General features: G+C 33.2%; 2 protein-coding genes and 1 long non-coding RNA gene across 3 annotated transcripts in view; 1 reads left to right on the forward strand and 2 right to left on the reverse strand.

The window, feature by feature from the left end:
• The window catches only part of LOC140050870 (uncharacterized), an 11,853-nt gene extending 5,810 nt beyond the window's left edge, over positions 1-6,043 (reverse strand). Inside the window, exon 1 of the long non-coding RNA XR_011845462.1 lies at positions 5,918-6,043. This is a non-coding gene — a long non-coding RNA (uncharacterized lncRNA). The remainder of the gene's footprint in view (positions 1-5,917) is intronic.
• LOC140050867 (excitatory amino acid transporter 1-like) lies at positions 1,566-8,798 on the forward strand. The gene is made up of 7 exons (XM_072095834.1): positions 1,566-2,136; positions 5,535-5,577; positions 5,948-6,177; positions 6,604-6,837; positions 7,151-7,345; positions 7,661-7,795; positions 8,281-8,798. The coding sequence occupies exons 1-7, from the start codon at positions 1,655-1,657 to the stop codon at positions 8,471-8,473; spliced, it is 1,512 nt and encodes a 503-aa protein (XP_071951935.1). The 5' UTR covers positions 1,566-1,654; the 3' UTR covers positions 8,474-8,798.
• Positions 8,799-10,493: 1,695 nt separating this feature from the next.
• Positions 10,494-27,462, reverse strand: part of LOC140050864 (excitatory amino acid transporter 1-like) — a 31,727-nt gene continuing 14,758 nt past the window's right edge. The window contains exons 5-8 of the mRNA XM_072095831.1: positions 24,406-24,639; positions 23,518-23,712; positions 15,378-15,512; positions 10,494-14,377 (exon numbers count right to left, since the gene is read on the reverse strand). Coding sequence (XP_071951932.1) covers positions 14,170-14,377; positions 15,378-15,512; positions 23,518-23,712; positions 24,406-24,639 — 772 coding nt within the window. The 3' untranslated portion in view covers positions 10,494-14,169. The remainder of the gene's footprint in view (positions 14,378-15,377; positions 15,513-23,517; positions 23,713-24,405; positions 24,640-27,462) is intronic.

Below are 27,462 nucleotides of genomic sequence, written 5' to 3' on the forward strand. Positions count from 1 at the left end.
AATACCGTATGTTTCAAATGTTTCAATGCTCAGATCTATAATCTTGGTCAATAATGCTTTAGATTTTTACTTTTATTGGCTAATAAAAACTGGAATCTACAACTAACTACACAGACAGACCATATACGAGTCTCGTAGATAGTTTTCCTGTGGATAGTGTAGTACAATTTTGTTTTCTGAAGAGAAAGAAAACCTGTTTATAATAAGGTCCATCTTTCCCAAGTTGCATATATACTGTTCAAAGGTAGCAGTATATGTCAGGAAAGAATAAACTCATCTGATTCTCTTCTTCATGCGTCTATCTAACGAACCTAAGATATATTCATTTTAATTTAAGCATACATAGTATTGGAAAACAATAGAGTATTAAGATAAAATGAATGGGACATCAAAAATGATTATTGGCAGTGGCAGTGTCGGAGACTAATCGAACCAAGTCAATGTCAACTAATATAAAAAAGCGATGATTGGAATGATTGTGTTCACTTTAAATGATTATGTCTCTTCCTTTTTTCGAAAGAGAAATCGGAAATCAATCCTGGTGGTCAAATCCTTGTGGTCACATGTAGAGATAATCTACGGTAGTTCTTTTTTGAATAACTAGACCAAATGACCAAAACCTTCACAGAATACTGTCTGGAAGTTGTGAAACATATGCGCTCTACAACAAAAGTTGCAAGAGTATGTCTTTTCAGACATGGGATCCAGATTTCATTGAGGTTGATATGTACATATTCTGGACGTACTAGTTGAACTATGAACTAAGTTCTGATTGCAATGGGGATGAAAAAAGTGATAACCAATGATATAGTAAGATTTGTTAGACGCTTCCACCACATTATTTAAATATTAAAGTGTAAATTAAAATTAAGTAAAATTGTAATTGATTACTGAAAATATGGTCAGGTGTTATATGGTAATCACGGACTTGCATATTGTAAAAGGGCATTATTCATAATATTATATGCGGATGTGAGGATCAGATTGGAATTAGAATATTGCAGCAAAATTTTAGTTAACAAGTTTTGAGAAGCTGTTTGAATAGGCATACACACCCAATTTGAAGAAACATCTAAAATTGTTTAAAAATAAGACTTTATTATAACAAATGTAATAGTTGGCCAAGTTAATAACGTAGCGATATTTATTTCACTCACGGCAGGGGTTAGTGTGTACCATGTTTGTAAACAATAAGTTAAGTAAAGAAAGTACGATTGTCACTTGTACTTAAAGGAGTTTAAGTAAATCATGACTTTGCAAACTTATCAAGATCATTCCATTTAGGCCTACATCAATATTAGCCTATTTATATCACAATGTAGGCATATAACATCGTCAATAACTACTTTAAATAGTAAACTATAGTATTTCCCATATTGCATTTCAATTTTACTATCGTATGTCACACATACTATTATATCAATATTTCCTTTTTTAACTAAAATTTGATTTTTTAAAAAGATACAAAGTACAGAGTAAAATATACATCCCTCTTTTAAAATGGACGCGTTTGTTAATATCAATCGATAGATTGATACCGTTTCAGAAGCTTAGTTGAAGCTGATGAATTAGACTGAGCGAAGAATTTCAGAAAGTTTTGTTTATCAGTTTCCTAATATACTACAGTATAGTCTACAATTTTGGAATAAAAAAAATGGAAGAAAACAACGAAATTATTGTTGGCGAAGAGGATGGAACCGGGATTAGGAAAGAAACATTCTCTGGATTTCTCAAGAAAAATCTTTTGATAATACTTCTGATGACTTCATTGGTCTTAGGATGTAGTCTTGGATTCATTTTAAGACTAGCCACTGACATCGAGTTTACAGACGATCAAGTGGAGTACATCCTCTTTCCGGGAGTTCTTTTTCTTAACATGCTAAAAGTCTTAATCATTCCTCTGATCGCGTCAAGTCTAATATCTGGAATGGCGAATCTTGATCAACAGGCATCTGGTAAACTTGGTTCTCGTGCAGTTATATACTACTTCTTAACCACTGCAATTGCCGTCATTCTTGGTATCGTTATGGTAGTCTCCATTAAACCGGGGAATATTAATGATGATGCTGAAGAGATTGATAGAATTGGAACATCAGAACCAGTAGATACGGCCGATGCGTTTATGGATCTCTTACGGTAACTAAAACCATTTCAATCCTTTTTATTGAACTAAAAAGTATTCTTGGCATATTTATGGTCGAAATTAAGATATTGAACCTGACCTGACGAGAATATGACGAAAGCCTTAGTGTTAAATATTAGGACAATTTTAGAAATTGTATGTACATTTGAACTAAATAACTACTTTACTTTGGTATGAGAAGCCAGTTCGTTGTATTGTGTGCGTATAAGATTTACGTTCACTTATTTACAGTACTCCTTCAATATTGATTTAGTCAGATCTGTACACAAACTTATTTCATTACCTTTTGGAAAAACAGCCTTTGCTGTATACATAAAGGACCTGCAAACATTAACCGAAACTATTACATAAAAAGGTAATACCTGCCTTTCAGATAATTTAAATAAGACTCTATGTATAGACCCGGATGTTGCTACGTCTACTAATTTTATTATTTCAGAAAAAGAATTTTATTTAATTAAACCCATTTCATCAAGAAAAAACACAAAATAGAACATTAGAAAGAGTTTATACTGGTTTACCCAAACAGCGAATTAAATCACTGTCAAGTGGGCTTACAAACTGGAATCTATATATAAATTAACGTAAGTGAATATTACATATAGAATACTCGATGGTATATAAAGTTGGTTCGTACTTTCGGTACTGATTTTAACCACCTAACCCTAACCCTACCCTGTTTACTAATTAAATTGAGTTAGATAATTAGTTATTGACAATTAAAAAGAATTTAGGTGGTTCAACGATTTGTCCCAAATAGGGGGTTTTCCGACCGTGGTAATGGATGTTGTCCATCTTGAAAAATACCACCACACAATAATACGAAGATGCTTTGCATCTTCCTATCTCCTCCTTCGATAATTGTTTTTAATAGCTGAAAACCAGTTTAATAGCTCGAGTACAGCATCATAATGTTGAAGACAGGCCGATTTTCTTTAAAAAATACTATTTTGATAGATTTAAGGCCCTGTTCAGACCCATGGCGTCAGACCGTTTTAGCGTACAACGTTACTAGCAAGGTCACGTTACAAACCGCAGAGAAAAAAACGAGGTGTTCAGACCCATAGCGTACGATTATCGAACGGAAGTACGTCATTCAGGTTGTTTCTAGTTGCATATTCATGTGCTCTTACCCACGTGTTTTCATCATTATTTCCACTGTGTATAGGCCTAGATCTCAGCCCTACAATTATGACAAAATTTGCCGTAAATAAAACAACATACCTCAGCATTTATTTAAGAAAAATATAGTAAAGCCAAATTTCTGTTTCTATTGTTTTTATTTTGTATTAAAAAACATTTTCCCCAGGTTCTTGTGTTACGAAAATAAAGCAGGCCTCCTAATGATGAAGAAATTGATTGTGATTAGTCTATCCAGTCCAGTCAAAGATATATATTCTTTGTTCCAGTAGGTTTTAAATAACCCTTAACTTGCTAAATAAAAGGGACACAGCTCCTCTTGTTTGTTTACTGATTTTTTTAGGAGTTAGGGGGTTTTCAGCATTAAACTTGTCCAGTCTAGTCTGCCTTGTATATGAATGAGTGACTTGATGTCCCACGCTAGTTTTTAGCTTGAATGAAATGCGTGAATGACTCTAGGCCTAGCTAGGCCTAAAAGCGGATGGGATCGTAGTCCCTATGTTTAAATACAAGGTGCATGTATTTATGTCATTTGTTAGAAAATATAATGGTAATCAGTTGATAGTAGTTTGTAGCCTTTGTAACAGTTGTATTTGTAGTGTAGTTAGGCCTTATTTATTCTGGCCTTTTTGTTATTGAAATCCATCTCACACATTGACGATACAAGATGTCAGCCTAGGTCAAACCTTGTATCGCGTCATAACAGGAAACGTTCTGATTGGATACAACGTTGACTTACAGTAGCGTCGTACGCTAAAACGGTACTATCAACCGTTTTCCACTACAACGCTACAACCGTTGTACGACGCGTTGTACGCTAATCCCCAACTGTTCAGACACACATTCTTTTAGCGTCGTACGCTAAAACGGTCTAACGCCATGGGTCTGAACAGGGCCTAAATAGCTTACGTTTTTACAAATGTATTTGATTTGCGATAAATGGAACATTCCAATCTCTGTCTATTCTCTCAGGCGTCTTATAAAGGCAAATAACAGAAATTCGATCCTTTTTTTACAATCTGTGCTGCAGAGGTTGGATATATATATATGTATTTTTTTTAAACGGATAATGAGCTAGCGTTTTCAGTCGCCGTCTATGTATGTATATTCAACTTTATTATTGCAGTTAAACCACCACCCACACTCCCACCCTCCCCCTCACTGACATGAGTAGCGTTGTAAAGCCAGTAGAGGATAGGCCTACAGTACGAAGGATCACGCAGAACAACTTTGGTGGGTAGGAACCAACTTAAGTATGAAGTGGCTCTAAAACAAATTGAAAACCATTAAGTTGAGTTAGATAATTATTGACGATTGTTTAATTGTTTTACATTATGTAAACACATATACATAAACTTTATTACTGACTGTTGCTTCTCAACGTTTGTATTAATTAATACTGTAATTACAAAAATTATCAACGTCGTAGTGATGTATCGTTACATGTACGGGTACATGTACTGTACTATTTCAATCAACTATAAGACGGTGATAGTTTCAACAAAGTATTACATCGCAATGTTTTACTGTGTTCATATTTCGTTACTGAGTGGATAAAGAAAATATTTAAAAATTCCTCTTACACCCATCCTCTTCCCCATCCCTGATCAACCCTAATGTTACATATAAAACACCAATTAAGTTTGTTTCAAACAATTGGTCTCATTTTGTGACTAGTTTCTCTTTCGGAAGTAATTCCCAGGGTGCTAATTTTAATTTAGTGCATAAATCACCGTGTCTATTTATTCGTTCCTGTAAATGACATTTCCTGTGGTACGACAGTTTTTTAACGCTGAAATTAATATGTATTCGAGAACCATCTGTGGGCACGACCTAGCGTACCACCTAGTATATATAATGATTAAAATAGATTATAATTTTGTAATAAATAAATAAATTTACAACAGAGAAGCAACAAAATCTACGAAAATATTTATAAAACAATAAAAATGTTTAAAACATTGCAGATATGAATAGTTTTTGTAACATAATTTTGTTCATTAACGAATTTATAGACCCATGAGGATATATTATCTTCAAATCTATCGCTAACTACCGGTACATGATTCACTCTAAGTCGCAAAACATTTCCATTTTTCATTATGACTTATTATCTTATTGTTGCGCCGACAAACTATGAATTTCTAAGACTCGGGGTCGAGCCGCGCCTCGATTGGCATTTAGTATTCGGTCACATTTTCTATTTGCAGTTTTAAGTAAATTCATAAATATGCTTTATTTGATTTCTCAGAAATATCTTTCCACCAAATATTGTCGAAGCTTGTATGAGAACTGTAAGTCATCGTTTGTTATATCAAATGTTATTCCAGATATTTACTCTGATATGACTAAACTGTTTAAAACGATTAAAATTAATAAAAGAAAAAAAAGATTTTTTATTCCCTTCGTATTTTATTTATATATAGGCCTAAGGTCATTGACAATAAACCCAACATTATTTCCTGTTCGTATTTTCTTGGGATATTGTCAAGAAGTATTATAATTGTCTATAGCATTATGAAGGCACATTCAATACCAATGAATATGATGTAAATGCGTTGAAATAAAATTTAAACAAGGCGTAGTATATTGAAGAACCCATACTTCTAAACATAATATTTATGCCTTACTTACCGTTCAGTGTGTACTCCTTTCATTGTATAGTACAAGACACGTCAGATTGCAGTTGAAAATGAAATGATGAATAAGACTGAGAAGGTGGTGTATGAATCTTCTGGGGGTTTTGAGGATAAATCGAACATTCTTGGCATAGTAGTTTTCTCAGTCGCATTCGGAATTGTTCTTGGAAGAATGAAGGAAAGTGGTGACCCGCTGAGAGCGTTCTTCAACTCATTAAACGAAGCAGTCATGCAGTTGGTAAAGGTTGTAATTTGGTAAGACTTCATGATGATCACCAGAGATATAGCCTAAATGACAATAATTATGATAATAAAAATATAAACGGCAAAACTAAAAAATAAAGGTAAATGTTGTAATCTAAGTTTGGTGTTATGGAATGAAAAATCATGGCGACCAGCACATCTTATGGATGATGGTGTGGAGTAGAACAACGTGATTTCTTGACTTATAGAATACCAACCTAACGGGAAAAGCTCAATCCAAAAAGTTTAAAATTTCCGCCGGTTTTCCACTATGAAATTTACTGAAAGAGTCGTGAGTTACAACCATGGCATTATGTCAAAATTGAACCCTGACATTGTCATGATTGAAACATAGACTTTGGGATTAGACGGCAAGCACGAATCACCGAGCTACAGCTCCAATAATCTTAGTTTTTTCTTGATTTTCTTTGATTTCAGGGTCTCACCAATCGGAATTTTCTTTCTTATCATGGGAAAAATAATTGAGATGGACGATTGGGCAAAAATGTTTTCTCAGATCGGCATGTACATGGTAACAGTTATTGCAGGATTGGCAATTCATGGACTGTTCATACTACCCTTGCTGTACCTAATATTTGTCCGCAGGAACCCATACAAATACTTAAGCGGGGTCACCCCAGCTCTAATGACGGCATTTGGTACGGCATCCAGGTAATGTAGGTCTATGATTGACTGAGGATTTCTATAAATAAAACGTTTTACAGCGATGTGTGTATATATAAATATAGAAACTAATTATAGACAATTTGAACAAAACCGTAACTTTATCAATCATCTGTCAAGTAAATGTACAAGATCCTATCATGTAAAATAAGTTCTAGGAAACTCGTTTCCGTCAACTTCTAGAGAGGTAGGCCTAAATCCATGCGTCAGAACCAAAACATTAATAATAACAAAAGCATATGCCTACGTTTCGTTTTTGTAATTACGTTTTTATATAATGTTCCCATGTCTATTTCGTTAGTTCTGCTACATTGCCACTAACGATCACGTGTTTGGAAGAAAACAATCGCATTGACAAACGTGTAACTCGTTTTGTACTTCCCATCGGAGCTACCATCAACATGGACGGCACGGCCCTCTATGAAGCAGTGGCAGCAATATTTATTGCCCAGGTGAACGGAATAGACTTGGACTTCAAAGACATAATCACAATAAGGTATAGTTTAAAATTAATTATGTAATCAATATAATATAATTGTGTTTTTCTGTATATAATAAAATAGTTCTAAACAGATCAAGTTGGGAATAAAAACATTTTATTTAAAATATTGTTTATCAAATTTCTGATCTTTCCCTATCCTCTAGAAAGTATGAACATCTATTTCTAAAATATAAGTAGGCCTAACCTCCTATCGTCTGCTCTCGGGGCATGGAATGTGGTGCGAATCAATATTAAGACTGTAATGTGTAGGCCATTGTTTCAAAGGAAAGGAGTTGGTGATATCAACATTTTTATTTTTTTTAACGTTAGTATCACTGCCACCCTCGCCAGTGTCGGGGCTGCGGGTGTGCCACAAGCTGGTTTGGTCACCATGGTAATAGTTCTTAACGCAGTCGGTCTTCCAGCAGAAGATGTCACTTTGATACTTGTCATTGATTGGTTTTTGTAAGTTTCACATTAGTGACATTACACCCTCCTTCGGTCTATACTCTGTATAGTAGCTGTTTTACTCCATGTCTTTTATCGTTTCTTTCTATGTTGTTAGTACAGTAGTAGTACTCTCATTTAAGTACCATTCTTTTTAAAAACTACACTACTCTATATGGGTATCACACGCCATATGTACAGCTATGTCAGCTACTTTAAGAATATTAAAGCGAATCGTCGTCTTCTATACAACCTATGCAGGCTGTCTACAATGTGACGACATCAGTGGCGTAATTAGAGGACCCATCTTTCGTTTTGTCCTATCCGAATTAGGCTTATAATCGAATTTAAATCAATTTTACAAACAATTCAATTCAGAATGTAAAATGAAATATTATTTAACAGTATATTATCATTAGTAGACCTATTCATTTATTATTTAATTATATAGGCATAATCAACAAATACCCTATTTAATATTTATACTCAATTTAATTAAACAGGGATCGTATTCGAACAACGGTAAATGTTGAAGGCGATTCGTTTGGGGCTGGAATTATAGCGCATCTGTGCAGGAATGATCTAGCAGAAATCGATGCCTCTGCCGAAAAACTGCCTAATGCATATTCCAATGCTGGTTATGACGTTATTGAACCGACTTTCGTCAACGTAGATAACGCTGATACTAAATTTTAAACACCGATATTGATATTCAACTATTATAGGCCTATCCTATAATTAGATTTACCGTATTAAGTGTGAAGAGAATATTTTGATTTTGCTGTGTTAGACTGTTAGCATATTTCAACATTAGCTTCTAAATGGTTGTATCAGGGAGTTTTTTACAACTCCCTGGTTACATAATGTGTGTGTTTTTAGTTTAAAGGCCAGGTGCGGACAAAAAATTCTATTGATCATACATTCCAATAATTATCGATCTATAGATTCCCCTATGTTTCATAATTTTTGGGATTTTATTTGTGTTACACGAGCTTGTTGAAAATAAGTACTTTCTTATCAGTGGGGGGGGGGGGGGGGAATTACACAGTAAAATCTCTATTCTTTTGTACACAAATTTTGTTAAAAGAAAGTGGTAAAAAATGTTATCAAATGACTAAATATAAGTAATATAACTTTAATTTTACATTTCTGGTATTTTTATTCAACTTCAGATTTTTATTTTCATGCTATAGCAAAAATTATCCACCGTATGTCCACCATCTTTTTTCACCTTCTAGGGAGTCACCAGAAATGTTAACATTAGGTTAAACTACCTAATTTTGTATTTGACCATATTAAAAGAAATTCATGTTTTTTCGTCTTGATTTCTGTTACAAATATTTGATTTATGTACAATTAACCAGATATTATATTTAAAAATCATGCCTGTACCTGAGCTTTAAGGTTAATGCGGAGGGGAGTAACATCAGAGGTGAATTGGTTATCTTACAAAATGGAGGCATATTTATTAAACGAAATGCTTAATATTAATTCGGCTACATTGAGGAGTAAACTCTTACACCAATGCTATAGAATAGTATTGTTATCATCGACACAATGCCATTATGTATAAAAAAGTAATAGTAATGTAACTCCTTATATTGTAAGATTATGCTGAACCAAAATTATTGAATTTTAGGCCTATATCTAAAGTCTCCAGTTATTTCAGCAAGAAGTATGTACTTTCTTAAGCTAGGCCTATCAAACTTATGTGACAAAAATGTGATGTTCCCATATACGGACATAATGATGTCATCACTTCCATAATATATATATATTTGATACGGTAGTGTAGACAGAGCTTTAGTTTTTCAAAATTGCTATACATGCAGGCCGAATTTACGTTTTTAATAACTGAGCTTGCATGTTATCTGCTCCTAATGTATTACATGTTAGTACATACGGTAGTTTTAATTTCTTTGTAGAATACAGAAGTTCATTTTTGTCCACCTTAACTGACTAGCGCAAGTCATCGGTGAATCAAAACGCACGGCAAGATAATACGATGTGTCAGGATTTTTTTTAGGCAAATTGCCAAGGATAACCATAAGCGAATTCATTCACTATCCTTCTTAAATGTGGCAAATCCTGTTTACAAGACAAACATATCAAGGGCGGTCGCAGAAGGGGGTTTCCCACGAGTCCAGGACCGTAGATGGCCATACGGAAATTTGGCTCAATGTTACAGACATAAGATGAAGATAAACAGGGTACTACTGAAATACTTTAATGATGGGGATTCTCCGGCAACGTTAGGTTATTATATATGATAAAATGGGATCTAAATTTAAATTTAGTGACAGAAAAAACATGAAATTAGCATGAAATTAAGGGTGTTGCCCGGGCAACTGGGACAACCCCCTGCGCCCGCCCCTGCATATACACAAGATGCTCTACATAAACAAAGTCTTATTACAAGTCTGGGAGCGGAGATGTAATTTGTCATTAGAAAAAAATCCAGACATAATTATGACAGGACTTGAACACAGGACCCTTAGGTTGGTAGCCAAGCACCATAACCACCAAGCCACAACTCTAAAATCTAAAAACTCCTCTGAGACCATGTCAGAAACACTTTTCCTTCACATATTTTTATAATATATTATATTTATAAATATCAGCAGTAACAAAAAACATGTTAAAGTACGATAGCATGTCATTCAGCTTATTGATAAAATTGGTCATAGAAGACAGCAACTTACACATACAGTCAATAGATATAACACAATCAAACAAATTTGTTTGAAATCCGGATTTATTTCAACCTAATTGTAATCTCAAATACAGAATAATAATAAAAAAAGTATTCATAATAAAAATGCCTATAAAGACGAAACAAACAAAACTGGGTTTAGGTTTATCACGACATACGTCCACCATGTGGAAGAAACAAGTAGGCCTAAAACACTAATAATTGATAATTGGTTATCCGCACTTGGCGGATAACCCTTTGTTATTGTCTTATTCTTATTTCTTTCCCAGAATTTTGTTGCACGTGTATCTCTAATTTTTGTGGACATCGTATAACTTTTTCAGAAGATTGACTTTAAACTGTAGATGTGCAGATAACTTTGTAATAATGACGTTAGAGTCGCGCATTATGACATTTTATGATTGCTCATAAATTCTGACTTGGCGGATAACCCTTTGTTATTGTCTTATTCTTATTTCTTTCCCAGAATTTTGTTGCACGTGTATCTCTAATTTTTGTGGACATCGTATAACTTTTTCAGAAGATTGACTTTAAACTGTAGATGTGCAGATAACTTTGTAATAATGACGTTAGAGTCGCGCATTATGACATTTTATGATTGCTCATAAATTCTGAGCAAAAAAATTTGTCAACGAATCTTTATGAAATTTTATTTCATAATATGGAGCAACTTTTGACCTGATAAAAATAGCGTGCTACGCAAAAAATTACGCGAGTTCGCGTATTTGATATTTCAAAATGCGCAAAATTTCTAATCAATTTTTGCCTACATTTCAGGTCATTTTAACAATTTCAAAATTTGATATTTTGTTTGCGTTTTGCGCACGCGCTTGTGAGCACAGCCCGTACAAAGCTTAGAAAATGGTTTTTGCAATTGTTTTTTGTTTTTCATACCACCTGTAATAGGTAATTTAATGCGAATTTGTGCAAAAATATACCTATATTTAATCAGTTTTAGCTCCTCAGGATGGCTGGTAACCCATTTTTTTTTAAATGTATTTATGGAAGCTGATGAGTTGTAGATCAATTGATGTAAAATTTGTACCTAACGGATGTTCTGACGTCACCATATGGCCACTCGAATTTTAAAAATAGAACTGTTTTCGCTTATGCTTATCCCATTTCGACCTAGATTTTAATATGTTCTTTCTCAATCAATTATCTTTCACATGCGTTGAACAAATTTGACTTTTTCCTACGTCATCATATTAAAAAATTAGAATAACGTGACCTATTTAATTTCGTCTATACAGTATATTTCAATCTGTTACAGCTCATCAGAATGAAAAGTGACCCGCATTATTAAAACTTAAAATGGAAGCTGTGGAATTATAAATATGAATTCCTATAAAAATTGTGTCTATTTGATGTCATGACGTCATCATATGGCCGGTCAAAAAGTCAGATTTTCATCTGTTTCGTAAAAATTAACCGCATTTAAAATAGCACGCATCTCGCTTTTTTGTGTCTAAAATTCTTCAAATGTTCATTAATGTAATAATCATAGGATGGCATAATAATTGTCGGCGTTCATATATAATGTATGTGGTGCATGTTGCATTTGCGCGGATAACCCAAACTCGCCAAAAGTGACGATCGAGTTCAAATCTAGTTTAAATTCCGTCTATTTAGTTAGATTATATCTTTTCTCACAGATACAACAGCTACAAAAGTACTGTATAATGGATTCAGCATTTCAACATTCACCATTCAGACATAACTAAATGTCGATATATTGAATCCTAATGCGATGGATGCATTTCATACACAACACTCTCGAACGTAGTTAGTTGATTAAAAGGAATATAGCAACGCATTCGAAAACATCTAATTGTTACATTAACGATTCCAACAGTTTACACAGTGCAACTACAAAATAAACTGTTTACAGTACAGTACCACACGATTACAGGTATTATATATTCATAATTAGGCCACATCGATGAATAAATTAATGCCATTAAAACGCCAAATTCAAAATAGTACTGTTACCAGGCTTTCTATAAATGTTTTTGCTCAAAATAGTATACAAGAATCTTGTTATAAGACGAATCTATACCCATGTTTTGTCAAATCGCATATACAATATGCCTACATACTATTACAAGTTAGTTTTGTATTATAGATTTCTTATGTTTAAATAGGCTGAAGGCAGTTATCTATTCCAACTACAGTAGGCCTACAAGCATTTCATAATATTACACTCTAGACAGTAGGCCTACTGGCAGTACTAAATCGGGGTATGTACATTTCTTAATCATATGCTTTTCTGGTGTTTAAGTTTGTGTCGATGATGAATATGCACAAATATTAATTTGCAGAAGAGACCAGAGTGGTACCATTTAGTATATAATTACCTGGCTGTACTACTCTATATATACTGTACATTTTAACGGAAAGTTTGTATAAGGGCCTACTGTAAATTGTTATGTATTGTAAATACGGAATAAATTTGTTTAGTCACTAATTTAATTGATGTCTAATGATGATAAATTCATGTCCAAATACTGAAACCTGTCATAATGGCATATGTACTGTACTTTCAATGCTTGAAATTTCAGCCATACAATTGCTTATAGACTACTAGTGTAGCTCATCCATCTTATTGTAATATTAACCTACTCTGAAATCTTAACTTACTTAAATTACAAAACATGCAGCAACAAAGGCTACACATAATTCCAAAAGTCAGGAATACATATTCTAATAAACAATATATTCTAAATACCCTGTAATATAAATTCTAATATTGGCTAAGAAAAACTTTTTTTTTTCAAACTAGTTTGATAGTGTAGACAGAGCTTTATACACAATACAAGTGACACTGTATAACATAGTATGTGTATGATACTGAAACAGATCCCATATGTGGAGATACAGTACTGAGAATTGGGTGCTTTAAGAGCCAGATGGCCTTCTTTCACTCAATTACCTTCACAATTTCATAGTTCATGATAGGCCTACATTTACATGCACTTTTAAGATGCATTTCCTATTTAATAGGCTGTATTACAACACAAAAACATGCATATATAGTGTTTACCAAGGCAAACAAACAAAAATCTTTTATAGTTTGTTAAATCTGAATGTCAGGGCTGTATCCACCAATGGTTGGTAAGGTTTCAACACCACCCACACCACAATGTTGATCAGTGTTTAACAAGAATATCACTACAACTGCTAAAATAGTAATTATTTTGCTTGCCTGACCTTGACAAGCACCATTGGTGATCTCCAAAACATTTCTTGTAGCCACACCACTTAAAATCATGTGACTACTGCCCTGATGTTAAAATTTGCTCTCAATTGGTTTTATTTTTATCTACTAACTTTAATTTTAAATCTATTAATCCATTAAAATATAAATTTTATATTCTTTTTTCAATGTATAATTTTCTTGTTTGTTTATCAGTTTGATAATTGTGATACTGTAGTTGTATTTCTTTCATACGGCCTTGCGGAAGAACACATTTTGTTGTAAAATAAAGATTTTATTTTTATTAAGTGGTGGTTTTACTTCAAAGTGTATTATAATAGAAATGCAGTGAAAGTTAACCTACAAAATTACTAACTCTATATAAGAAGCTGAAATGTTAATTTTTCATAATTCAAGAACATATGCAACCAGCAATTGTAAATCTAGCATTTAGCTAAATTGTTCTGCCTCCACAGTGCATGCTCATGCCATGCTATCTGCTGGGTGAATGGTGCCATTTTCAGCTAATTCAATTTCTTCTATGTTGTTTTTGTTCACTTGCTCATCACTTCCACAACGGACGTAACCGGTACCGGCATCTTCTTTATCCAGTTCATCTTTTGTCAGATGATAAATAATTCCAGCGCCAATGGAGTCGCCTTCTACGTTAACAGTTGTTCTGCATCTGTCTCTGTAAAAAAAATCAATAATGTATAACGAAGCATACTGTACAGCAATTAAAAAAATAATAAAAATATATATATATATATAATTTTAAAATATGAATTGGTGATCCTGGTGTTCAGAAAATTTAAGAAAAGTAAATTTTTTAAATATTATTTACATATTTTTAAATAATGTTCTATTTTACTCAGGGGCGGATTCAGGATGGTAGCCCTTTTGTTGGACTGTTTTCCCTCTGACAGCTAAAATGACATTATAAATTACTTAAGATATAAGGTATAAATATTGGTGCCATTTTTTCTTTTTTTTAGAACAGTATTACAGGGTATAACTGTATAAAAGTATTTAAGAAGAGGATAATACTGTACCTACATACATTGAAAAGATAAATGCACAACTAACTCCAAATACTTTTAAACTTTATATTCTTTTATATACTCAACATTTTGTATTTTTATTTTTGTATAAATTAAATCCTGTATTAAGCAGCCAATTTAAAATTATTTTGGTAATGAATAGTAAATACTGAAAATCACATACTAAACCAATTAATCTAAACAACTAACACACAACAATAAATATATAATAATATATATATAAACACAAGAGGCAAAGAACATTAATTCTAAACCGCCCAGTGATATACTGAAATTTAATTAATTAATTTGAAACGATAAAGATAAGGAAATCTGTGAGAATGAGAAAAAGTCGCCCCAACCGAGACTCGAACTCGGACCGCCTGCTTGATATGCAGATGTCCTAACCATAACATAACAGGCATAGAAATAAATTCCAAACCGCCCGGTGATACACTGAAAATTATTTAATTAATTTTTGAAACGATAAAGATGAGGAAATCTGTGAGAATGAGAAAAAGTCGCCCCAACCGAGACTCGAACTCGGACCGTCTGCTTGATATGCAGTTGCCCTAACCATATAATATATATATATTTTGTATTTCGTTTAAAAATTACATGTAATTAATGAAATGATAAATTATTCCTTACAAAAACCAGTCAATGATGAAGATCAAAGATATATCATCAATTGGAATTCCGACAGCATTCAATACAATTACCATGGTTACAAGACCAGCATGTGGTATAGCAGCTGCTCCAATGCTAGCAAGAGTAGATGTTACACTATTAAGAAAAAACAAATTAATCAGTTTAAATATAACTATATAACATCTCTCATTTACAAACAGGTGGGAATATTGTGCTACATATTTTGAGTTCTGTCAGAAAATAAATTAAGCTTTCCACCATTTTTGTCCAGTTTATTCTTTTGTAAATTTGTGTCTAAAAAATAAAATAAAAACAATTTCAACATTTTAACTTCACCCAAGAAAACAATTAAGGGCCAGGGAGATGGTACATCTCCCTGGTTCAGACCTACGGAGTTATGCTTTCGTATTGTACGCGGCGTACAACTCCATAGGTCTGAACCAGGAAAAGATTTGTGTAAGCCACCTCGTACGACACTACTCTTTTGTTCGTTACGACAGCTCAAGGTACAAGATTAGTGAACGCCGCTTAGGATATGAAAGTCATGCATCAACGATTTTGACCTCTAACCAATCAAAATTATTCCTGCATACCATATGTTCGCCCAAATCGGTGACACTTCAGTTTGAAACGAAAGCATTAGTTAGGCAAATCTGAACACTTTTATGTTACGACGCTAATTATAATATGACACTGCTTGCAATACGAAAGCATAACTCCATAGATCTGAACATACCCTAAGTAAAGGAATTTTATCACTCAGACAATTACTCTACAACTACATTAATTTAAAGACACCTTCCCTACAATTTGTGACGTTTTGTAAAAATAATACATATATATTACTTTAAAAACATTAAACCAGGTCAGTCCTTGTCTTAAATGTATGTTTTATGGTAAATTATGATAAAAAGTGAGAAACAATGCACTACCTAAGTAGCTCGCGGCGACTGACCTCTCGTGGACGGTCTTTAGGCCTAGCCTAGCTAGGCTTAGTTTTGTAGGCCTAGCCTAGCTAGGCTTAGTTTTGTAGGCCTAGCTGGTAAACATCGGTAACGTATGAACATCGTACGCTAGCTATATACCTAGCCTGACGTTGTATAGTTGCTGCATTAATTGTCTTTCTATTTTTGCCAGACTCTGTTGATACAAATTGGGGAAAACCCGGTATTTTCGCTGAAAAGTTAGGAGTCTTCCATTTGTTTTGGTCTCACGATCGATCAAAAAGTGGGTGTATTACAGAAGAAAAACAGAAATATCAATCCGTGTGCAATGCATTTTGGGATTTATAGCGGGCCGCTATAATTATTAAAATCAACTTATTTTTCACATTTTTAACCATTTAAAGACGAAAAAAGTTATCGCAATAGGACCATATAGTATTATTTTTACATTAAATATAGCTTGTGATCTTAAAATAGATCTAAAAAACGTAGGGAAGGTGTCTTTAAGATAGCAGTCATAATAACTATAATAGTATTAAAACCATTTAAATGATAGCAGTCATATAAAGTCATATCATAATACAGTACTGTAGTACAGTTCCTATACAAGTCTCAATGTAGGCATGTTGAAAAGTGCTTACTGTGTGTGACTGGTAAAATAATAATTTGCTGGTTCATTAACCATTTTTTTTTTTTTTTTGTATTGATTTCTACACAGCATTCATAATGATGACAACTTACAGTACAACAACATTTCATACCAGTATACATCCAACAGCGAGTAACTCGCCAATAACAGGCTGGATAAATTATTTAATCATTTATCATGTTTATAAACTAAGGGTATGTTCAGACTCACGGAGTTACGGTGGAGTTATGTAAGCGGCGTACATATTTTTGTGTTTGAACCATGCCGCGGATTAGCGTTAGGAAGCTGTTACTCCGCGCCAGTGGCGTTAATAACTCTGGCGAGAGAGGGTAGATTTCATAACGCAAATCCAGTGATGCATCAGTGATTTTAACCTTAACCAATGAAAATACACGACCACGATTAGCAGACAGCAACTACATACCCGTACCCTATGATACGACAGCGAATTAGCTATGTCAAATGTATTTTCAGGTTCAGATTTTAAAGAACAGTAAAGTTGGCGTCAGTAATATGATATTTTCATAAATTAAATCAATTAATCAGATAATTGTCCATGTAACAATTACGTTTTAAATTATTTTGAATTAAAATGCAATTCTACAAGTAGTAAGAACAAATCAGTATATTTGAAGGTAAACATTATATAAATTAAAATTTTAAAAAAAAGTAAACGATGTAAACTTTCATGCATTGTCATGAATGTATACATTATAGTTCTATCTGCTTTGACCTGATCAGTGTTTTAAACGCAAAGGCATTGGAATGTTGATCGTTGTGTTTGAACACCTTGGCTTTTAACGCCATGGATTACCGTACGCCTTGCGTAGATAACTCCACCGTAACTCCGTGAGTCTGAACATACCCTACAGTAAGTCTCATTTCAGGTTATAGAGTAGAGTTGAGAAAAGTAATGAGTTACAACCTTGGCACTAGGTGAGAATTTAACCCTGGACCTTAGGACTGGAAATTGGAAGGCAAGCATGTTAAACAACAAGCTACAGCACCACTACAGTACATCATAAATTAAAAAAAAGTAAATGTGTAGCTGGTAGGCAATATAAGTTAAGTTACGCACAAGAAAAAGATACATAAACATAACCAGTAAACTAGATTTGAACTCCAATGAGTTAGGTTATCCGCACTAATAAGATAGAACAAGGTAACTACCGTATATTTCGGTGTATAAGTCGCACCTGTGTATAAGACGCACCCCCTCCCATTATCTTATAAGCTTAATTGACTCGGTGCTCAAAGATCTTGAGTGTGGTGGAACTTACGTTAATCTGTGCGCAATTGATTTCACCAAAACTTTTGACCTTGTTGACCACTCCATTCTTATAAAGAAGTTAATTGACATCGGGGTGAGGTCGTCTATAATTCCCACCATCTGCAGCTTCCTCACCGATCGCACCATGAATACCAAATATACTGGATGTACATCTACTTCTAGTAAGATAACCTGTGGCGTCCCGCAAGGGACTAAGCTTGGTCCCGTGTTATTCTTGGTGCTCATTAATGATGCATGTGTCGGAAGCTGCAGAAGGTGGAAATACGTAGACGACCTCACCCTGGGAGAGGTAGTTAGTAAAGGAGCAAGGCCTGCAATGCAAGAGATACTTAATGATGTTAATGATTGGTGCAGAAAGAATAATATATAATCCCAAAGCCCTCTAAGTGCCATATAATGACTGTTAACTTTTTGAAAGACATCAACGTTGACGCTGCGTCTCCCATTTTTAATCTAAATGGCTCCAACCTTGATGTAGTAGAACATATGAGATTGCTTGGCGTCATAATTCAAAGTAATTTGAAGTGGGATCTCAACACCCAAGATATTGTCTCACGGGCATCAAGAAGACTCTTTGCTCTATGTATTTAAAAAAAAGTCAATGTTGTTCTTGATGACCTAATCACTGTGTACACTTCCTACATTAGGCCCATCTTGGAATACGCTTGCCAGGTATGGCATGGTGCTATTACCAAGAAAATGGCCAACAGCATTGAGACCATCCAGAAAAGAGCATGTCGAATAATGTTAGGTGCTACCTACATTTCCTATGACAATGCCCTAGAGGTTAAAGGGTTACCTTCTCTCGAGGCAAGGAGAGACACTCTTGTGTTGTCCTTTGGCAGGGGGTTACTCAAGTCCAACTGTTTTCGAGACATGCTACCTCCTTGCCGCGGGCAGAAGAGAACCCTTAGGTCTAATAGAACTAGTACCGGAAGTCTCCTTCCCCCAGGTGTAGAACTGAACGATACCAAAGGTCTGCCACACCTACGATTGTTAAGTTTATTAATGCTAACTGATATAGGTTGATTTCCATGATTATTTCTCACTTTCTCGATGCCGTTTCGACCTTTTATATAATAATTTTAATAATGTATATACTAATAATAATCTTAAATAATAATAATAATAATGACGTACTCAATTTTATGAACGAATAATATTGTATTTTGTGTTTTATAATATATAGTTATTTTTCTATACTGTTTGTAATTGTGCCTCTTTTACTTTTAATTATATATGTATATTGATTGTAAACAAACGTTATCAGCCAATGGCTGCTGTTTTGTATGTGTTTTTAAATCTAAATAAAAAAAAAATTAAAAAAATAACTGAAAGTGTGTATAATAATATAATTTAGAGGTCAAATTTGCATGTCAAAAGTGCGACTTATACACCGAAATATACGGTAGATTTGAACTCCAATGAGTTAGGTTATCCGCACTAATAAGATAGAACAACTAGATTTGAACTCTAATGAGTTAGGTTATCCGTACTAATAAGATAGAACAACTAGATTTGAACTCCAATGAGTTAGGTTATCCGCACTAATAAGGTAGAACAACTAGATTTGAACTCCAATGAGTTAGGTTATCCGCACTAATAAGATAGAACAACTAGATTTGAACTCCAATGAGTTAGGTTATCCGCACTAATAAGATAGAACAACTAGATTTGAACTCCAATGAGTTAGGTTATCCGCACTAATAAGATAGAACAACTAGATTTGAACTCCAATGAGTTAGGTTATCCGCACTAATAAGATAGAACAACTAGATTTGAACTCCAATGAGTTTGGTTATACGCACTAATAAGATAGAACAACTAGATTTGAACTAGTCACTGGGACGAATTCGGGTTATCCACGCAAACATGAAGATAACAATTTTAGAAGATAATTATCTGAATAATAACATTATATATAAAGTTTGAAGAATTTTGGGCATGTAAATACGAGAGGCGCTCTGTTGAATGTTTTGATGATCTATGAAAAAAGAGAGAAAATCTAATTTTTATTATTTGAGTGGCCATATGATGATGTCATAAATTTATAACTACAACTCATCAGCTTCCATTATGCGTTAAAAAAAATAGTCGTCGCCTTTGATCCCAAAGAGCTATAATCAATTCAAAATAGGCATATTTTTACACAAATTTGCATTGAATTGCCCATTTTCAAGCGCACGCTTTTGAAAGTTTGTTGTGCACGTACGTTGTTATTTTGCAATGAAAATTTATAAAAAGTAATGAAATTGATCAGAGAAGGTATGAAGAACTAAAATAAATTGCAAAAACGGTCTTTCTATGCTGTATACACACTGTGTGCGTAAATGTGCGCGCTACGCCAAACAAATTGAAAATCGAGTACAAATGCTCAAAATGCATAATTTTGTATGTAACACATCATTTTTACTCCATAGAAATGTGACACTTGATATGAATTATTTTCAATAAAAATCGTATAATCATGTGTGCGTTACGCTGTGCAACTTGGAAGGCACCGAAAACCTTTTTACGACATCTTCAGACAGAGGTTTAACTACTGGTAAAGTTACACAATATTCTGTTTTCAAGTTTTAGAGAAAACGCCACATGCACATACGTTAAAATATAAACGCCGACAATTATTATGCCATCCTATGACATGAATTAAATATGTTTACATTGCTGAATTTTACCTATTTTGTGTCATAAAGCTTAACAGTATTTACGTAATACACTGTATATGTTATATACAGTGTAGCATAGATGAAATTACACGACCCTTTAATCCGATTTTTAACATGACGTCATCAAAATGTAGCATGAAGATAGTAATTTTAGAAGATAATTATCTAAATAATTACATTTGAAAATCTTTTTTTAAACATTTTTTTGGAATAATAGTCAAAGACACAATACATCTTTAAGTTTCAATAAAAAATGTCTTTTGGTTCTGAATTTAAGATCAATGTAAAATATTGTATAATCATGCGTATGTTATGCTGCGCAACTCGGACGGGACCGAATACCTTGACACCGAATACCTTATTACGACATCTTCAGATAGAGTTCAATCTTCTGATTAAAGTTATACAATGTTATGTACAGAAGAAAAAAGACAAAAAGATCCTGACAATAACAAGGGGTTATCCGCCAAGTGCAGATAACCAAAAAGATCCTTACAATATTAACAAGGGTTACTAAAAAAAGATCTTTATTTAGTAGAGCTATCTGTCTATACAATCAAACTAGTTTGACAAAAAAAAAAAGTGTGATATGCCCAAATATGGCAGTGATGTTATTGTGTTCACATAAGGGCATATCACTTTTTTTTGGTCACATAAAATTTGATGGTGTAGACATAGCTATAGATAGCTAACACTGTGTGTTTGTTACATTTATATATACTTCTGCATTGTTTTTCCTGACCTGTTTTTAATTTTGGTCAAATAAATAAATGAAAATGAAATATATGTAATTATTATCATTACATAATTGGTTTGTTGAAATCTAATTTGAAAATAAAGAAATTAACTATGGAATCAAAATTTTAATTATGATTTCATAGTTATTTCTTAAAAGAATGTTGTGATTAAAAATAAACAGCATAAAACAACCTTGACACTATGATACTCTATGTAGGAAATAAAATGTTAATGTTGCTGAGGAAACGCCCAAGGGAAAAATATGTACTGTAAGGTAATAAAAACAGACCATTTTGAATGATGTATTCTCATCAACAGCTTCCTGTTTCATGTTTTATGTTTCAAACTTGCCAAGAAATGGTGAAAAAAAGAGGACGAAACGTATTTATGAATTATTAAGATGTTCGGAATATATTAAAGATAGTTTTACATGTATGAATTAACATATATGACAAATAATCGAACAACAAATGTGACATACAGTAACCAGCTATGAGCGCTCACTAGCTAAATGCAAGTACCCAGTGTTAGGAGTGCTAAACCAGGGGCCTTTGCCCTGTGCATTATGCCACTGACGGTAACTAATTTAGTTTAATCATGTTGGTAGCCTTTTAGCTACCATCAAAACACTCAATATACCATATTTTCCTATACAGGGAAAGTGCCTGGCATTGGCAATGTTTAAACAAAAGGTAAATACACATTAACATGATTTGAAATCACTTCTGAAGAAAAAAAACTTATAAAATGACAAAATATATTCAACCAAAAACCATTGGCTGGCAGCCAATTTGACCATTTTTTTGCTTTAAATTACAGTTTTTTCAGGCAAATACATTTTTTTTCGATCCAATTTGTGGTCAAAGTGGATAACTATTATGTTACATTAAAATGGCATATTCAACAAAAATTGTGTTAAGAATTATACATCTTTAAATCAATTATCAGATACTGAGTGATCTACTGTACTTTAAAATACAGAGGGCAACAGAGGGCATGTTATTTCAGCCCATATTGATGATACAAGTAACTCGAGATTTTAATCAGCTTTTGTGAAGTCACCAATATATCGATTTTTCTGAAAGCTATGGCTCTCAGAGCAATTTCAGTTATTTTACTAGCTCTCAGTATCTATAGCCTAGCTAAGCTAGACATGCAATTAATGTGAAAATATTGACTTTAAATTTCGTGTTTTTTTAGTCACTTGTGATCCAAAAAAATATGTTAATTTATATCGTCTCTTCATCCTTAAAATGTACAAGTTTAAAATTTTAGCGAGTGTGGCAAATATACCTTTTTCACAAAACAGAAGACATCTTCAATCGATGACAAACAATGCTGTGGAACAGAAATAATAACATAATGCGACGAGCATGTATTCCGTTTCGTGAAAAAGGGTGTAGGAAAAACTCCAAAAAGTTTGTATGCGTCATATTAAAAATCTGGCCAAAGCACGCGATTGGTCAGTCCGTTTCTGTCATTATTATTCATAACCACCTTTCTACCGCTGATGCTCTTTCGAGTTTAAATGCTAATTTTAACATCGGACTATTTTTATTGCTACAAAATAAACGACCAAAAAACCTTACACAATGGTTGCCTGCTATAATTAATAATTAATTGCACGATTTTGGAAGTGGGGCTTACTTTTAAATGCAAAAATTCACAGGCATAGAGAAACTATACGATATACAGAAAATTAATTGATATGAAAATGAGGAAATAAGAAAGACCAGCTCCAACCAAGATTTAAACCAGGATTTCTTTCTTGATATGCATACATCCTTCTATTAGACCACTGGGGCTTCCATGGTATTAAAAGTACAAACATACAAGTAATAAAACTGACCTGATTGTAATGACATCTTTAAAATCCAATGGGATTCCGTTGAGTTGTGCAATGAAGATAGAACCAACAGCTTCATAGAGGGCGGTGCCATCCATGTTTACGGTCGCTCCGATTGGCAGGACAAAACGGGTAATTCTTGTATCTACCTTTAGATTGTCCTCTAAGCATGTCATGGTTACAGGTAGGGTTGCTGAACTATAACAAAGAGACGTGGAAGAAAGGTAAAAAGGTAATAATGTTGTTTTCAGTAGAAGTAGCAGCAGTAGTAGTACAAGGCTAAGTGCAAGAAAACAATTTCTATTCATCATCCATTTCAATAATTATCAATCTATAGTTTCACCTCAGATATTTCATAGATATTATTTTTCTTTTTTGTAACAAAAAAAAAACTTAACTTAAAAAAAAACAAGTACTGTTTTCAAAGGTTTTGGTGTTTTAATTCAAAATTACCAAAGAGTTTAGAAAATGTTGGCAAAATTAAATGTATGGTAATTTATACTAATAAGTACTATTTGTTCCCGATATAAATATGTTTAATTCACATAAGAATTTAATAGTATACAAAAAATTATTGCCAATAAAAACGTTTGTTTGTAACATTAATACAGCAAAGTTTACGTTTCCCATTAGCATTTAAATGGTTTTATGAAGCTCACTTAGAATAATTATTCAAATGCAAAGTATTAAAAGGCCATACTTTGCTACTGTTAATCTGGTAAGTGCTTCAGTCAAGTCAGTGCCACAGTTGAATAAGCACACATAAATTGCTGCTTAGCACATGATCTTGTCACATGATAGAAAGCATCATAGCATTAAACTGGTTCTGCTGTGCTGTTGGATTATGCTGAAATAATATTTTAGAAAAAGCAATATTCAAAATCACCTTACCTTGAATCAACACTGAAAGCAGTCACAAGTGCTGGGATGACTTTTCTCAAAAATCGGAAAGGATTTTGCCGAACAAAAAAATAATAAAGAAGCGGTAAAACAATAACACCATGGATAAAAAGGCCAACTTCTACAGTTACTATAAAAAGGCCGAGTTGTCCAAACATCAGTGCCCAGTCATCCATCTCCAAAAGCTTTCCAAGCACAAGGAAAAATACTCCAATAGGGGACAACCTGAAAAAAAAAATATCAGCATCAATTTCAATACAGAAGACAATATTACATTCTGCAAATTTTTGGGCAATAATTTGTTGTTTGTAAAACGCAAAACAATGCAGCTACTTGTATAGAAAAATACCTGTAACATGATTGAGTATCAGGTGGGACAAGTTTGTTTCCCCTTCCCATTAATTTTAGTATTTATTTGAGGTTCTACTACAGTAGTTTGATATTTTTTTCCCCTTTAAGCTCTGTCTACTCTTGTACGACAAAAAAAGTGTAATGTGCCCAGATATGGTAGCGATGCCCAAAGTAGTAATACGACATCATCATGTCCATATATGGGTACATAACATTTTGTTGTCACATAAAGGTTGATAGTGTAGACAGAGCTTAAGTGGAATTTGAAGTCCAGCTTCTTTTAAAGGATTTTTACTTTTGTTTTGTTCATTCTAAGGTGAATAACTCTGTAATGCAATCTTGAACTTATTTATAGGTTATTTTAAAATACTGTACACAAAAGAGAAAGGCTTTGTATATGCATTTGTTGAATTTTAATAGGACAAATAAAGCTATACTATATAACACAATGTATGTATGTAAGTTTAACAAAAGATATAAATCCACGGTTCACTTCACTTTACTACCCAGAATTCTGAACTATTCTTCAATAGAATAGTTCAGATAGAACAAGTTATACAAACACAAATAAAAGATTTTTGTATAAAGATGATAAGATCTTTATACATTTTTTTTTGTCTTAAAGACCCATTCCCTACAATTTGTAATGTTCTGTAAAAGTAATGCATATATTACTTTAAAAACATTGAACCAGGTTATTTCTTATCTTAGATTTATGTTTTATGTTAATTTATGATAAAATGACAGTAACAATGCACTACCTAAAGTGCCTTGTGGTGAATGTTCTCTTGTCTTTAGCCCTAGCGAAGCTGGGTTTAGTTTTGTAGGCCTAGCTGGTAAATAAGAGTAACGTACAAACATCGTACGCTAAATGGTAGCTCCGCGTTAAAAATATATTTTGTATATTATAAACCTTTGCAACAACATTTATTACAGAATACAGAAATTTATTGGTCTTTTTAAAACATAGTACTTATTTAGTGGGTGTGTGTGGTCATTCATAATCATTTTAACTTGATGTAATTTGTTGAATAGTTGGTAGGTCAGAGATAATAATTTTGTCTGCACGCTTCCTAACTCGTTCTAATTTTATTATAACCCACCTTATGTTCTAACAGCGGCTAAGCAAACATACACCGTGAAAGAAGTCTCTTTTATAAAGTACTGTACAGTAATTAACTGTTAAAAGATGCGAAATTCAATTATGTAAAGTATATTATAAAGATAAACTTATACAGTATAGGAAAACATTACATACAAATAGTTACCTCATTTAATAATGATTGTAAGTAATTGAAAATCAATGAAATTTCTAGTTTACATTAGCACCACTTAAATAAAAAGAAGTTATTTTGATGATATTTTTCTGCTTCACCACTGTCAATAAATTAGGGGGTTAATATCTGCAGGGTTGACCAAACGTTTACATGTTAAACCTGGAGCTACCTTTTAAACTGCATGTGATGCCTTTATTTGATACATGCAAATGTAGTGTCATTAGAAGTACATCAGCCACATGCTGTTTCACACTGCATTTCTCAAATGTTATGTTTATATTAATATCCTGTAATTACTTAGCTGAGCTTTTTAGTTATCCGCAATATGCGGATAACTTCTTGTTATTGTATTGGACCAATATTTTTTTTCCCTGTATTATTAGTTATCCGCTTAGTAGCTAGCTCGTCAGAATAAAAAGTGATAATCATGATTAAATGTTTTCTGAAAGCGATTGTATTGTATTGTAGATACTGTACAAATTCATGTGAACATTTTTCCAATCAGATGTTGTGACGTCATCATATGGCTAGTTATATAAAACAAGTTTTTTTTTCATATTTTGCGTCATAGTACATCACATTTAAAAGAGCGTGCATCTATATTTTACGTATTCAAATTTCTTCTACACGTTAATATGTTGTTGCTGAGATCATTTCCTTCCGAAATTACTATCTTAGTGTTACATTTTGATACCAGTGCCATGTTAAAAATTAAAATAAATGGCGGGTCCCGTAATTTCACCTACTGTGAATGTAATATATATACATTCCTAACATGTTCAGTAACGTAGTACAGTATCTACGGTACATGAATATTCTAGAATAAGAGTATGTTTAAATTTAAGAAACCATGTATAATTAATATAAGAACAATCAGGAACATTCCGGAAGTGCTATTAATAGAAACTGTAATCCAAAGAAGTATAAGGAATGATCTAGAAGGTTATGAACATATTGTATATAAGGGGAAGTAGGACAATTGTAAGAAGGAAGAAGGATTTTTGATTGAAGCATTTTTTTTTAAGAAGGTTGGATATTCGATTGTAAAATTTATTGTGAAGCTGTTGTTTAAAGTGCTTACTGGATTGTTGAAAGTTGAAATTAAAGCTTTGTTTTGAGTTATTTTACAACTTTTTGTGTATACTTTTATGTCACAAGGGAGTTCCTAAAGTATTTTCAACCGCTCGGAAACATAACATACGTAAAGGGAGTTCGTGACATTGGTATATAAATTTCTGTTTCTGCACGTAACCATACATATGGGGTATTAAAATGACTGTAATTGTACTGGAAAAGCTTTAAACTAGTATTTTAATTATCTCTGGGAATGGGATGGAAATTTGGGGTTGGGCCATAGGCCTTTCAACATCACTGAAACTGTATTGAGAGTGTAATGAACAAATTACTACATTTGAAAACT

Source organism: Antedon mediterranea, chromosome 6, assembly GCF_964355755.1.
Source record: "Antedon mediterranea chromosome 6, ecAntMedi1.1, whole genome shotgun sequence".
NCBI classification, from domain to species: Eukaryota; Metazoa; Echinodermata; class Crinoidea; order Comatulida; family Antedonidae; genus Antedon; species Antedon mediterranea.

Excerpts from the sequence above, each read along its gene's own strand:
- LOC140050867 (XM_072095834.1), top strand. The coding sequence starts at position 1,655 with ATGGAAGAAAACAACGAAATTATTGTTGGCGAAGAGGATGGAACCGGG. Across the intron at positions 6,838-7,150 it reads GCATTTGGTACGGCATCCAG|TTCTGCTACATTGCCACTAA; the intron begins GTAATGTAGGTC and ends CTATTTCGTTAG. Across the intron at positions 7,346-7,660 it reads AAAGACATAATCACAATAAG|TATCACTGCCACCCTCGCCA; the intron begins GTATAGTTTAAA and ends TTTTAACGTTAG.